The 11,899-nt window shown below is 38.8% G+C and overlaps 3 protein-coding genes across 4 annotated transcripts in view; 1 reads left to right on the top strand and 2 right to left on the bottom strand.

The window, feature by feature from the left end:
- Positions 1-155: 155 nt before the first annotated feature.
- uox (urate oxidase) lies at positions 156-4,090 on the top strand. The gene is made up of 8 exons (XM_060067116.1): positions 156-298; positions 1,103-1,315; positions 1,829-1,945; positions 2,800-2,878; positions 3,017-3,203; positions 3,396-3,519; positions 3,750-3,833; positions 3,936-4,090. Exons 1-8 carry the CDS (start codon positions 260-262, stop codon positions 4,008-4,010), a joined length of 918 nt encoding a protein of 305 aa, XP_059923099.1. The 5' UTR covers positions 156-259; the 3' UTR covers positions 4,011-4,090.
- A 4-nt stretch (positions 4,091-4,094) lies between these two features.
- Positions 4,095-7,569, bottom strand: samd13 (sterile alpha motif domain containing 13). The gene is made up of 5 exons (XM_060067117.1): positions 7,334-7,569; positions 6,892-6,994; positions 6,499-6,541; positions 6,294-6,405; positions 4,095-5,650 (listed from the first exon to the last, which is right to left on the bottom strand). The coding sequence occupies exons 2-5, from the start codon at positions 6,917-6,919 to the stop codon at positions 5,507-5,509; spliced, it is 327 nt and encodes a 108-aa protein (XP_059923100.1). The 5' UTR covers positions 6,920-6,994; positions 7,334-7,569; the 3' UTR covers positions 4,095-5,506.
- Positions 7,570-7,702: 133 nt separating this feature from the next.
- The window catches only part of prkacba (protein kinase, cAMP-dependent, catalytic, beta a), an 11,120-nt gene continuing 6,923 nt past the window's right edge, over positions 7,703-11,899 (bottom strand). For both annotated transcript variants that reach the window (XM_060067112.1, XM_060067111.1), the window contains exons 8-10: positions 10,913-11,035; positions 10,648-10,812; positions 7,703-10,514 (exon numbers count right to left, since the gene is read on the bottom strand). In XM_060067112.1, coding sequence (XP_059923095.1) covers positions 10,389-10,514; positions 10,648-10,812; positions 10,913-11,035 — 414 coding nt within the window. In that variant the 3' untranslated portion in view covers positions 7,703-10,388. The remainder of the gene's footprint in view (positions 10,515-10,647; positions 10,813-10,912; positions 11,036-11,899) is intronic.

Below are 11,899 nucleotides of genomic sequence, written 5' to 3'. Positions count from 1 at the left end.
TGTTGACGAGACAGATCATTCTAATTAAGTCGGAAATAATATAAAAAAAATAAAAATGTTCCCATTGCTGAAAATGACATCCCTGGGCTTGTTGACTTTGCGACTGATTTGAGTTGAGACAGGAGGACAAGTAAAATATTGACCTGCCCTAGTGTTCCTCCCCTTTGAGTTTTATTTGAGGACAACCATTTCTGTCTCTGGCTGGAGATAGGACCGGGAACCACTGAGAACAAGCTGCAGCAACATTTGGGAAGAGTAGATGATGAGTAGAAGCACCATGGCAACTTCCTCAGCTCAGGTACAAACGCTCATTCATCATTTCCATCCTTGTATATTTTAATGCTGAACTCTGTTGATTTATTAAGAAGGTTTGGCATACCTTGTAATATAAGGTATATATTGTTATGGAATGACAACGTAACAAATACTACTAGGGATACTGGGGAAATGTAACATAGTGAGAAATGAAAATGTAGTTAAAATTGCAGTGGAGACCACAAAGCATATTTTGTGAAAGCATATTTTAAGTAAAGCAGTTCCCAAAATGAAATACTTAAGTAACTTTACCTATTTTACTTGCAACCATAGTTATATAAGCCTTTTATTAATGTTCTGTTGCTACAGAAATTGTATATACTTTTTTCCAACCAATAGTTATGTCTCTCACTTCATCTGATGCAAGAATAAAGAATTTGGTTGGTGGGGGGGTATTTGGCGTGGCACTTAAACCAATTCTTTCTCATGGGTGCCCCCTTCAAATGGTGTGAATATGATTTATTTTACGGGTCTAAATTCAGGATTTGTTTTTACCCACTTTTGCTTTTTTCAGATTCTTCTTCAATATTGAAATGCATTGCCCAATTAAACAAAGATAATATTATCTCTCTCTATCTCTCTCTCATTCTCTCTATCTCCCTCTCTCATCGATCTGTCTAACGATGAATGTTAAGTGGAGGTTTTATTCTACTTTTAATCACATTCAGCTGCGTGAGTGATTGTTTTCCATCTCCTCCAATCTGATATCATGTGTGTGTGTGTGTGTGTGTGTGTGTGTGTGTGTGTGTGTGTGTGTGTGTGTGTGTGTGTGTGTGTGTGTGTTCAGAACGTCGAATTTGTGAGAACGGGATATGGCAAGAACATGGTCAAAGTGCTGTACATCCGAAGGAAGGGCGCCCACCACTCTATCGTGGAACTGAGGGCCGATGTGGAACTCACACTGAACTCCCGTAAGGACTACACGACAGGAGACAACGCAGACATCATCCCCACGGACACCATCAAGAACACAGTACACGGGCTGGCTAAAATCAAAGGGGTAAGCCTTTCCCAAGACCAATCATATAATAATATATAATATTATAATATCTAACAAGTCCTTTGTTCAGCATAGCTCATGCCGATAACATGAATTTTTTTCAACCACAACACAGGTATGTTTCCGATAACGAGCATCAAAGTTTTGGAATGCCTTTGCATGAGGATTGCAGTACTTTGTCCCATTTATTTGTCCCCATCCATTTGGTTAGCATAGTGCATAAAAAACATAATAATTAAAACAATAAAACAGTTACAGGCTTTGTTTACACAGCATTTTAATGTTTCAATAGAAAGCCATTGCATAACAATGGTAATATTATAGACCCAGTTTTTGTCTTTTTTTTAGGTTACATTCTGTTTAACATTTTACATTTATTTTGTTATGTTTTAAATGTACAATTAGAAAAAAAAAAAACATATTCATAGAAGAACCTTGTGTTTGTGGTGAAACTCAAGCCCCACCAGGATGTGATTTGGTTTTGGATGGGGTCTGTGTTTGGGGTCTCTCCAGGTTGAGACCATCGAGCAGTTCTCCCTGGACCTCTGCCACCATTTCCTGACCGCCTTCACCCACGTGGTGAGGGCCAGCGTGTACATGGAGGAGGCCCCCTGGAAGAGGCTGGAGAAGGTAGACTTACACAGGCTGATACGTTCACCCTCGTTGAGTAACTGACCCAGATGAAAGAAGTTGACCAACAACACAGAGTAGAGACCCATCCATCAAGAGTCAAGAGTAAAATAGGTCAGTGTGTAGGATAGATTTTCATGGTAAGCTATATATATATATATTATATATATATATATATATATATATATATATATATATAATTATTATTTTATTTTTGAATTTTCTTACTAGAGCTTACCATGAAAATCAAGAATATTATGTCTGTGGAAACTGAGCATTTACATATATATACTGTTAAGTATAGGCTAATGTTTTTCTAAATTAACCGTTGCTCTTGCTCACTGTATTTCAATGAGGGTTTGATATGCAGACTATTACGTCACTCAGACTGAGTGACACAATAGTCTGCATATCAAAGCTGAGTGATCCTGAGTGTCTATGTGAATTAATAAGTGACCGAGGGATTTTGATACAATCTGTCTAAAATCTATGAATATATATTCTGGTAGGCTACATAATTAGTAGGTTACCAATTAAATACGTCCTTCATCCATCTACCATGAACCTTCATCACATTGCAATAAATATCCAAAACGTCTTCATACACAAGGAGTTGCATACAGACAATCACTTCAGATGTCTAATGCTTATGTTATGCAACCTGATAGTGTTATGTGTTATTATATGGTCGCACATGTTATAATCAGTAGGCCTACCTCAATACCTGTACTGAAACTAGTAGATAGAAACTGATGTAGTTCAAGATAGTTGACATGCCTCAACAGCGCTACTATCAAAACACTAGAATGGGATGATATCGGAAATTAATAATGCATTTATTTGTTTTTCCTAAGAATGGAGTTGAGCATTCACACGCATTTATCCTCAGTCCGGAAACTTCCCGTTTCTGTGACGTTAAACAAAATCTAAACGGTAAACACACAAGTGACATAGTTCATATACCAACGAACCAGTTGTTCATGTTTCCCTCATTAACATCCTATCAACAGTAACGACTAAAGACTGAATGATCATAAATACGACTGTCTTCCTCCACTAACAACTTCATAGATATTCCAGTGGTCCACAGCGGGTTGAAGGACATGAAAGTGTTGAAGACCACCCAGTCGGGCTTCGAAGGTTTTCACAAAGATCGTTTCACCACCCTCCCTGAAGCCAAGGACAGGTGCTTCTGCACCTCAGTCTACGCCAGGTGGCGCTACAACAAGGTGGCCAGTGTCAACTTCGACGGAGCATGGTAATTCATTCAGAACGTTTTAGAGAGTGGGATCGAATTACACGATCACTTCACATCAGAAGGTGAAAATTAAATCCTGTTGAAACTGTTGAAATCATACAACAATTACATATAAAGTGTATATAAAATATCTATATTTATATGTTTTATTATATATATAATAACTCTATTAACGTACTATCCTACTTGCAGGAAATCTGTAAAGGCGACTATAATCGAGAAGTTTGCTGGCCCATATGATCAGGGAGAATATTCCCCCTCGGTGCAGAAGACCCTATATGACTCACAGTGTTTGATCCTGCAAAGACTTCCAGAGGTAGGTTAATATATGAGGGACTTCGACATACCGTTCTTTCAGAATGTCACTTTCGAGTCGAAACCATAGTAGCAAGTCTCAGTGTTTTTCTTAGTATTATAAGTACAGAATCTACAAGTAGCCTACTGAAAAACAAAAACCACTGGCTCTATCAGTGCCATTCAATCAACGCGTGTGAGCATGCAGAGATTTCTAGGAAGCATGGCTCTAACCATCAAACTCTTTTAAAGGTGGAGGAAATAGAGATCGTCATGCCCAACCAGCATTACATTACCATTGATATGACCAAAATTGGTCTTGTAAACAAGGACGAAGTAAGCCAAAATTCAGCGACAACAACAACAACAACAACAACAACTCTGCAGACAGCAAAGCAACCATGATAAAACTGATGCCCCTCTGATATGATTCTGCAGGTGCTTCTGGCCTTGGACAACCCTTCTGGTAACATAACGGGGACTTTGAAAAGAAAACCATCTGCAAAACTGTGAGGAAGAGGACAATTAATTCCGCTCTACCACATGAATAACCATATTTCAATTAAAATTAAAAAAATGACAAAAAAATTAAATCTGTTGTTCTTTGGGTGAGAAAAGAGCACCATTTATTGCAAATCTTGGATTCATATATTCAAACTCCAGTGTAATGTTGGACATATACATTGGTCATATACACATTTCCATACATTTATCTCTGAGACAATGCTGAAAGCACCACAGGTAAGAACATATAAATCAGTATCAGTCTATACACGTCGATACCTCCAAGTCAAGACCGCACAGCCCAGATACAGTAGGTGTGCAAGAAAACAGGGCATGTTGAGAATTGTTCTTGAGAATGGGCAAAAAACTAAAATGCATGCTATGATCCTATTGTAATCAGGCATTATACAGATAAAAATAACAGTCAAAAGGACGAAATGGAATTGATCAAATAACCTTTGACAATAATAATTGTAATCAAAGCCTTCCAAATACAAGAGAACACAAAATATTTCACTTTATAATATGATCTTATGTACAACTTCTTTTTTAAACCATCAAGTTCCCACCCACATACGTACATACTTGTACACAGTCACACACGATTCACAGCAGGATATCTTCAATATGGCTGGGTAAAAAAATCGATTTAATCGATTTTGGTTCAATACCGATTCATAGGGCATGTGATCGATTTTTTGTTTTGTTTCGTTACCATTATTATTATTTTTGCACTTTAATAAACCATGCCTTAATGCAATTTGCAGTGATGGAATGTTGTAGTTCAAGTACACTTTCACTTGCAATTCCTTACTAATTTCAAAATTGCACTTTTGAGACTTGAGACAGTTTTGTTTACAGCTCAAGTTTAAATTGTCCAATTTACAAGTTTGCACTTTAAACCTGTTGTTTAAGGTGAAGAGAAAAAATAAAGTACATTTGTATTTTGTAACACAGTTGAGCCATTTTCATTATTTAAGAGCAGATTGAATCGAATCGAATAGAATCGTGATTAATCAATTCAGAACCTTATGAATCAAAATCGAATCTATTTAGGAAATTGGCCACGATACCCAGCCCTATTCTTCAACACATCTCAAAAAATCTTTTTTTTCTCCTTTTGTTTTAAATAATAATACCAATGATTAACAAAAACAATACAAAACACAAAGAAAATCAAAAATTCAATAAAGATATCTAGAAAGGTAAACAGCTGAACTGGACAGTGTGTGTGTGTGTGTGTGTGTGTGTGTGTGTGTGTGTGTGTGTGTGTGTGTGTGTGTGTGTGCCATAGCCAGGCACGCACTAAGAAAACATACAGCATTTAAAACTCCTTCCCTTCTTCCTGGTGGGGTCCCAGGGTGGCTAGGGGAGGAGTCCATAGGGGGTGGCCACTACCCTAGGGGGGTTCGGGGTCGGAGATTCGGGGGAGGGGGGTGGGTCTCCAACTGACATCTTGATTGTCGCAGAGGCGCCGAGGCCGCCGGTCGCTCGCTCCCTCGCTGCTACGAGGCGTTGCTCTTAAGGTGCTGGGTTTGCAGTGGCTTCACGTGGTACTCGTAGATCTTCAGCGCAGGGCCCAACTTTATGGACAGTCCCGTCAGCACGTCATTGCGCGTCATCAGGAGCAGGGACTTGCCATCGATTTCCTGTCCGGGCAGGAAGGAAAGAAAGAGTTGAGGCTCTGCTTTAGGACCCGTGGAAAGCAGCACAGGTGTAAACAGACGAATGATGGTCAGGGCGAAAGGAATGGTGGAGAAAAATAAACAGAGAAGTGCAGTAAAATCTGAAGGCAGGGCAACTTTATTTATATGGCACTTTTCATACACGAGGCAGACTCAAACTGCTTTACATAGAAACATCGTCATACAATCAAATAGATAAGTAAAAGAAAACAAAGGCAAAGTTAAAAAAAAATGCATTGTTGAACACTCTTCATCACTACGTTTTAGAATGTCCCTTTGGTCAGTAATTCAATAGAACCTAATAAACTGAACACGGATGAAGGAGAGTGCGTGGCACAATGCCACCATCAATAATACCAACACGTCTGTTGTTTTAAGTGCTTCCACAGTGTGCATGTGTGTGGCAAATAGAGAAGTACTTGTTAAACATTAATGCACTAACCACACACACACACACACACACACACACACACACACACACACACACACACACACACACACACACACACACACACACACACACACACACACACACACACACACACACACACACACACACACACACACACACACACACACACACACACACACAAGCACTCTGACCAACCTGATCCTGAAAAGCAGTTGCCTGCTCTTCAAATCCCGTGGCTTTAAAGTAGTTGACGACATCTGCTACACCCCAGTTTGCAGGGTCTGCAATCTGGCCGTTCTCCACAGGGCTGTGGGAACACATAGTTTTAATTCACTCTTTCAATACATGTACTTTTCTTTAACCATTATATATATTATTTTGTACTAAATTGATACGACACCTTTTGGTGTCCATTGAGCCATTTGCCTTTTCATCCATGCCAGCTGAAATAAGCAGAATAATAAATGATAGAAAATACGTTTAAATATCAAATCAGAGCTTATTAATCAACAAAAGCCTGCATTCAGCATATATATTATAATCCTTAAAATATCCCTATCCAATCCACATTTCAAAGCCAATCAGCTTATTAACATTCACATAGACGTTCATCTCTATGTGTTCCAGTGCAGGCTTGTGTTAAAAGCAAAGCCTGAAGTCCATTGCATATATGCGATTCATCATAGAAAAGTAACTACAATTGACCATCACCTTGAGCATTTATTATTGGTCTCCGATTAAACTAATTATAAAAAACAAAAAACAATTAGCCAGAATGTTACTGGCATCTTACAGTATCTTATGTTGGAGTAGATTTTCATTAGACGTCTTCTTAATGGGCTGTCACTTCCAAAACGACCATCGTTTCCATGGACGGTACGCAAAGGTCGGTTCTTCTAGAGTCCAACAAAACAACCACAACCATCCCGTATTATGATGCATTGTGAGCAGATAATAAGCACAAACTGAAGGAGCCAAACACGAAATAGACTTCACCATCGCAGACCGATGCGTTTGAGCCAGTCTTTATTCTCCACTTGCATGAGGAACGAAAACCTTGAAACGCGTTACGATTAATAACGGTGTAATGAAGCAAGCTACACCTTGTGTAACATATTGGGTTATTACAGGGTATATAATAAATTAAAACGATAAAAGGTATGATGGCTAACTGCTATTTCGCAACAAACGCTATGAATAAGTTAGCTGTGTTAGCTATAGAACAAAATCCTTACCTTATTTCGGATGAATGCACCGTGGCAACGAGTGCACAGAAATCACACGACAATTTCAATTTGAACAACGTATTCAAATCAATAATAGAGTGGTTCTAAAATATATTGTCGAAATAAAATTAACATTTGATGAAATGCATCTAGCTAGCTTTTCTTTATCAATATTGGCTGCCTACGCAACATGACACTAATGATTCATGGGAAGTGAAGTTTTTAGCTCGCCTGAGAAGTGGAGTCTGCATGGCGCGTTTGTTGGTGGTGCAGATATTTGTAGTTTACCTTGGAAAGCAGTGGGACAGCTACAGTTGAGTTCTGGCAAGAAAAGACTAGCAGAAAAAATCCTTGCAACAAGAAAAAAACGCATATATATATTTTTTTAAAAGAATTGAATTTATTACAGTGACATATATCCTTTGTTACATAAAATCTGCTACAGCAAAGTATGGTATACTTCCCTTGCAAATACAAGTAAATGTGGGTGGGGAAAAGTGTCAGCCTTCTAAATGACATTGTGCAAAATACCAAACAAACTAAATACATATATTTATTATGACCCATACTGGCATGTGTAACTGTAAAGAAAGTATGAGTTAAACTGGTCATCTTTTGGAGGACAGGGAAACGGTGCCCTTGTCTACATCAACTGACAAACATTACACACATATTGGGCGGAATAGCACACACCAGAACGGTGGTCAATTTACTGCACATCTTCAGGATAGATCAACACAACTCTTTTCATTTAAACATGGTACATTCTCGGGAAGGGAGGGGGGATTTTAAGCATATACCAGAATATAAATAATCTTAAACTCAATTATAGGCTCTAGCATTCTTATCTCCCACCTTACTGAACATATATGTCAATAAAATCATTTCAAAAATCAAATAGAAGGACCATGATCTATAGTAGCCATCAGAGAATCGAAAGTCACGTAGGCCTATTTATTTTTCTAAAGGGCAAATGGAAATAAATGTGAGAAAATAAATAATCCCATATATTCCTAGTTTATAACACTTGCGTAAATAAAACATTTGGGATCTTCATACATACTATTTACTATGCACGTTTAAATATTCAAATTGAAAAATTCTATGAACATCTCCAAGTTTAAATAAAAATATCACACCACTGTGCCTTTTGAAATGAAATGAGGGCAAACCAAACCAAATGTAACATGTGCTCAATATCTTATACAACCCCGCCCCCAAAAAGTAAAAACAAAAAAACAAAACAATAAAATCAGTATGTACTGTTTGCAATACCTAAAAAAGTATTCAGTTCCAAAAAGGCCATTATTTGTTCACATTTTGCTGTCCTGGAATTTACATCAAGTCATAAACAGCTGGGCAAGGAGTCAGCACAAATGTGTATGGATGTGTCCTACTGACTCCAGGGTCACTGATCCCAGTTGAACATCTCTGCTAACAAGCCTTTGAAGAGGAAGTCAACAATCTGATGACTTCACTGGTGAACTTCAGTTTGGTTCAAAACCGGAGCCAGCTATTATGGCTATAGCTATACCTCTCAAGGGCGAGAGTCAATTGTAGAATCAATTATATATCCTTGAACAGTTTCAAATTATTTGTCTGAAATGGTTTCCAAACAGTAGGTGGCACCTACTGGTTAACAATATGCTCTGTTGGCAACCTAGACCAATCTATGGAAAATATGACAGTTTATACATTTAAGTTGGAAAAAAAGAAAAAGTTGAATACGAGCTGAATACTTTGTTAGGTTACCGTTAACATCATTCATGTTCAACAAAGAAACTAGAAAAAATGTATACAGCCACACAGAAGTCATAAAATGAAACCCGAACAATAAACCAAAAAAGAAGATGGCAGAGAATGCCTCACAGACTAAAATGCTAAAGAAGCATCTAGTAAATAAGTGACATGACTTTGAGTGGATGGTCTGCTCAGGAAACCAACTAATGCCTCACAACCTCTGCTACGTACCCTCAGCCTGAACTGTCGAACAAAAATACCTTCACTCTTGAACAAAGAAAAAAATAAACTTTTTATTTTGAAAATGCAGCCACGTAATTCACTTCCATAAGTTATCTTTCGAGTGGATAAAACAAGTACCTGAAAAATATATCTTCATCTGGTTTATTCATTAGATTCACCATACCTTATCTGAGGTAAATAAAAATGCCCTGGGACAGGATAGGGAATACGATGCTACGAAATGCTTCGGAACAGAAACAGCATGACACATTATCTACTGTTTGATTTGAAAGGTGGCCACTAAATGCCCATGGATTAAAACACAGAGTTGAAGACCTAATTCAGTGTTACTGAATGATTTCCTTCACTGACCGTCATGTGTTTTGTTTAGATTTTGGTCATGCTTAAAACCAAAAAGAAAAACAAGGAAAAAGTAATCACGGGTGGGGGGGGGGGGGACCTAAATCTTATGTCTGATGTACGTATATTCTGTATGCACACAGACGAGGATCTACTTCTTAAGGTTAAAATGCTTAGGATTATAGACTGGGCCAATCCACTTTGAAATCGAACCCTAAAACACAATCAGGCATGTAACAGACAATAACTGGTAAGACTCACTTGCAGGAACGAGGATCTGAAACCCTTTCTGTTTTTCCCAAAACAAAGTGTGCAATACTAGCTAATACAATCAATCACTCTTTGTGCCACTTTAAAAATGGGCATATAATAATTGGTTTTGGTCTTGCTTTGCAAATAATTGGTTGATTTGAAATGGGTTGAGGAGGAAGAAAAGGGATTTCTACCAAGCTGCAAACATAAAAAAAAACTAACAACCAGGAAAACATACAAGAGAACGTGGTCTAGTATTTGTGTGTTGCAGCACAAGGGGGTGTCTGCATAATGTGCCTGTGTATAGATTAGTGCTAGATGCACGCAAGAAGGATCATGGCAAGAAGGACCTCACTCAGCCTTTTGTGGAATGAAGGGACTAGGCAATTGTTTTGAACACATGATGGTCTCAGCTCCACCTTCACCCTCAAATGAGTGCACAAAATATCCCATTGCATGTGAGCCCTAATGGGACCCTTTTGCCCACTCACTAGAACTCTGCAAACTCTTTTGCACACTTTTCCGTTTCTGAGACGCGGACATCCTCCTCTTCGTAGTCGTCGAAATTGCTTGTGTCGCCTGGTCCTCTGCACTTTGGCATGAAGGGAGCCTCCACCTGAAACATGAATAATGCATTTTGCTGCAGTGTATACTTGTTGAATACACTAGGGTTATGACTTCCAAAAAAAGGATTACAGTAACACCCCAAACGATGACAAAGAATGGCCATACACCATGGCTCAACCAACCTTTCTTTCATAGATAGCAATCCAGTCTGTTGTTGAGAACCACTTGTGGTTCTTGATGTCGTTCACCCCGTTCTTCAGGTTGCCAAATCGTTTGGTCAGATCCACCTGCAGCAGGTTCCTCAGCAGGTCCTTTAGGTCGGAGCTAAAGTGAGAGGGGAATCGTACCTGTGCGGGTACAAAAGTGAAAATACATTTACACGTCAGCGCTTCAGATGACGAAAACATGCATGCTATTATTCAGGATTGTCTGTCCTTCCCCGCTTACCTTGCCCGAGACTATTTTCTCATATATCTGGATGGGCTGGTCAGCAAAGAAAGGAGGGTAACCGGCAGCCATCTCATAGATCAGGACTCCAAGTGCCCACCAATCCACAGCCTTGTTGTAGCCCTGGGGAACATCAAGGAAGACATTATGAATTAATACAGGGCTGGATACACCTAGCTAATCCTTGATTCCAAAAGGGGAACTCATAGGAAAACAACATTAAATCTGGGCTTTCCATCTTTGTGCCGTTCATTGTGAACCTTTACTCAGTCAGCCATCGGTTGCCACCTACTGACATGTGATTTAATATAAAGCCAGAAGTCCTACTAAACAGAATGCCATGTTCTGTCCATCGCTGTCCCTTGCACCTTTCAAGGTGTCGCCGTTTAGGCATAACACGTGCTCTGGTTGGCAGTTAGTTGACAAATGTATCATAAAGCAGCCATTATGTAATTCTCAGTGAATGCATAAGTCTTAGTCCCTAAATGTACCAATGAATTTCCCCATTTTGTTCAAGGGGAGTAATGTTATACACAAACAACAAACATCATCAATTATTGAATGGGCTGACACTTAAGCAATTGGAGTACATGTCAAGGCTAAGGCTAACCACGTGCTAGAGCCTTAACCACAGGGATGAAACAGTGTTCTTTAAAGTTGAAACCAAAATTGTTTTTGTGATATCTATTGTGTAGATATCACACGTGTAGGCTAAAGTCTACATTTTGTTGAATCAGAAAGCATCAATGTAAGCAAGCAAGGGATTATATTCCCCACCAAACATGGTTGAACTCCAGCCTGTTGCACCTTCTTTGAAGTGAACATCAACACACTGCTGAGAATAGAAATTAGGTGTTGCTGTTTAAGTGATACCACTTTATTTCTATTACACCATCCAAACACTGCGAGGTTGCTGATCACAACATAATTTAAGTGCACAATAAATCCATGAGAACTCTAAAAATAACTTGACTAGCAGAAATAAGC

The sequence above is a fragment of the Gadus macrocephalus genome, chromosome 12 (genome assembly GCF_031168955.1).
Source record: "Gadus macrocephalus chromosome 12, ASM3116895v1".
In the NCBI taxonomy this organism is placed as follows: domain Eukaryota; kingdom Metazoa; phylum Chordata; class Actinopteri; order Gadiformes; family Gadidae; genus Gadus; species Gadus macrocephalus.
This window is presented reverse-complemented; position numbering and strand designations above follow the sequence as displayed.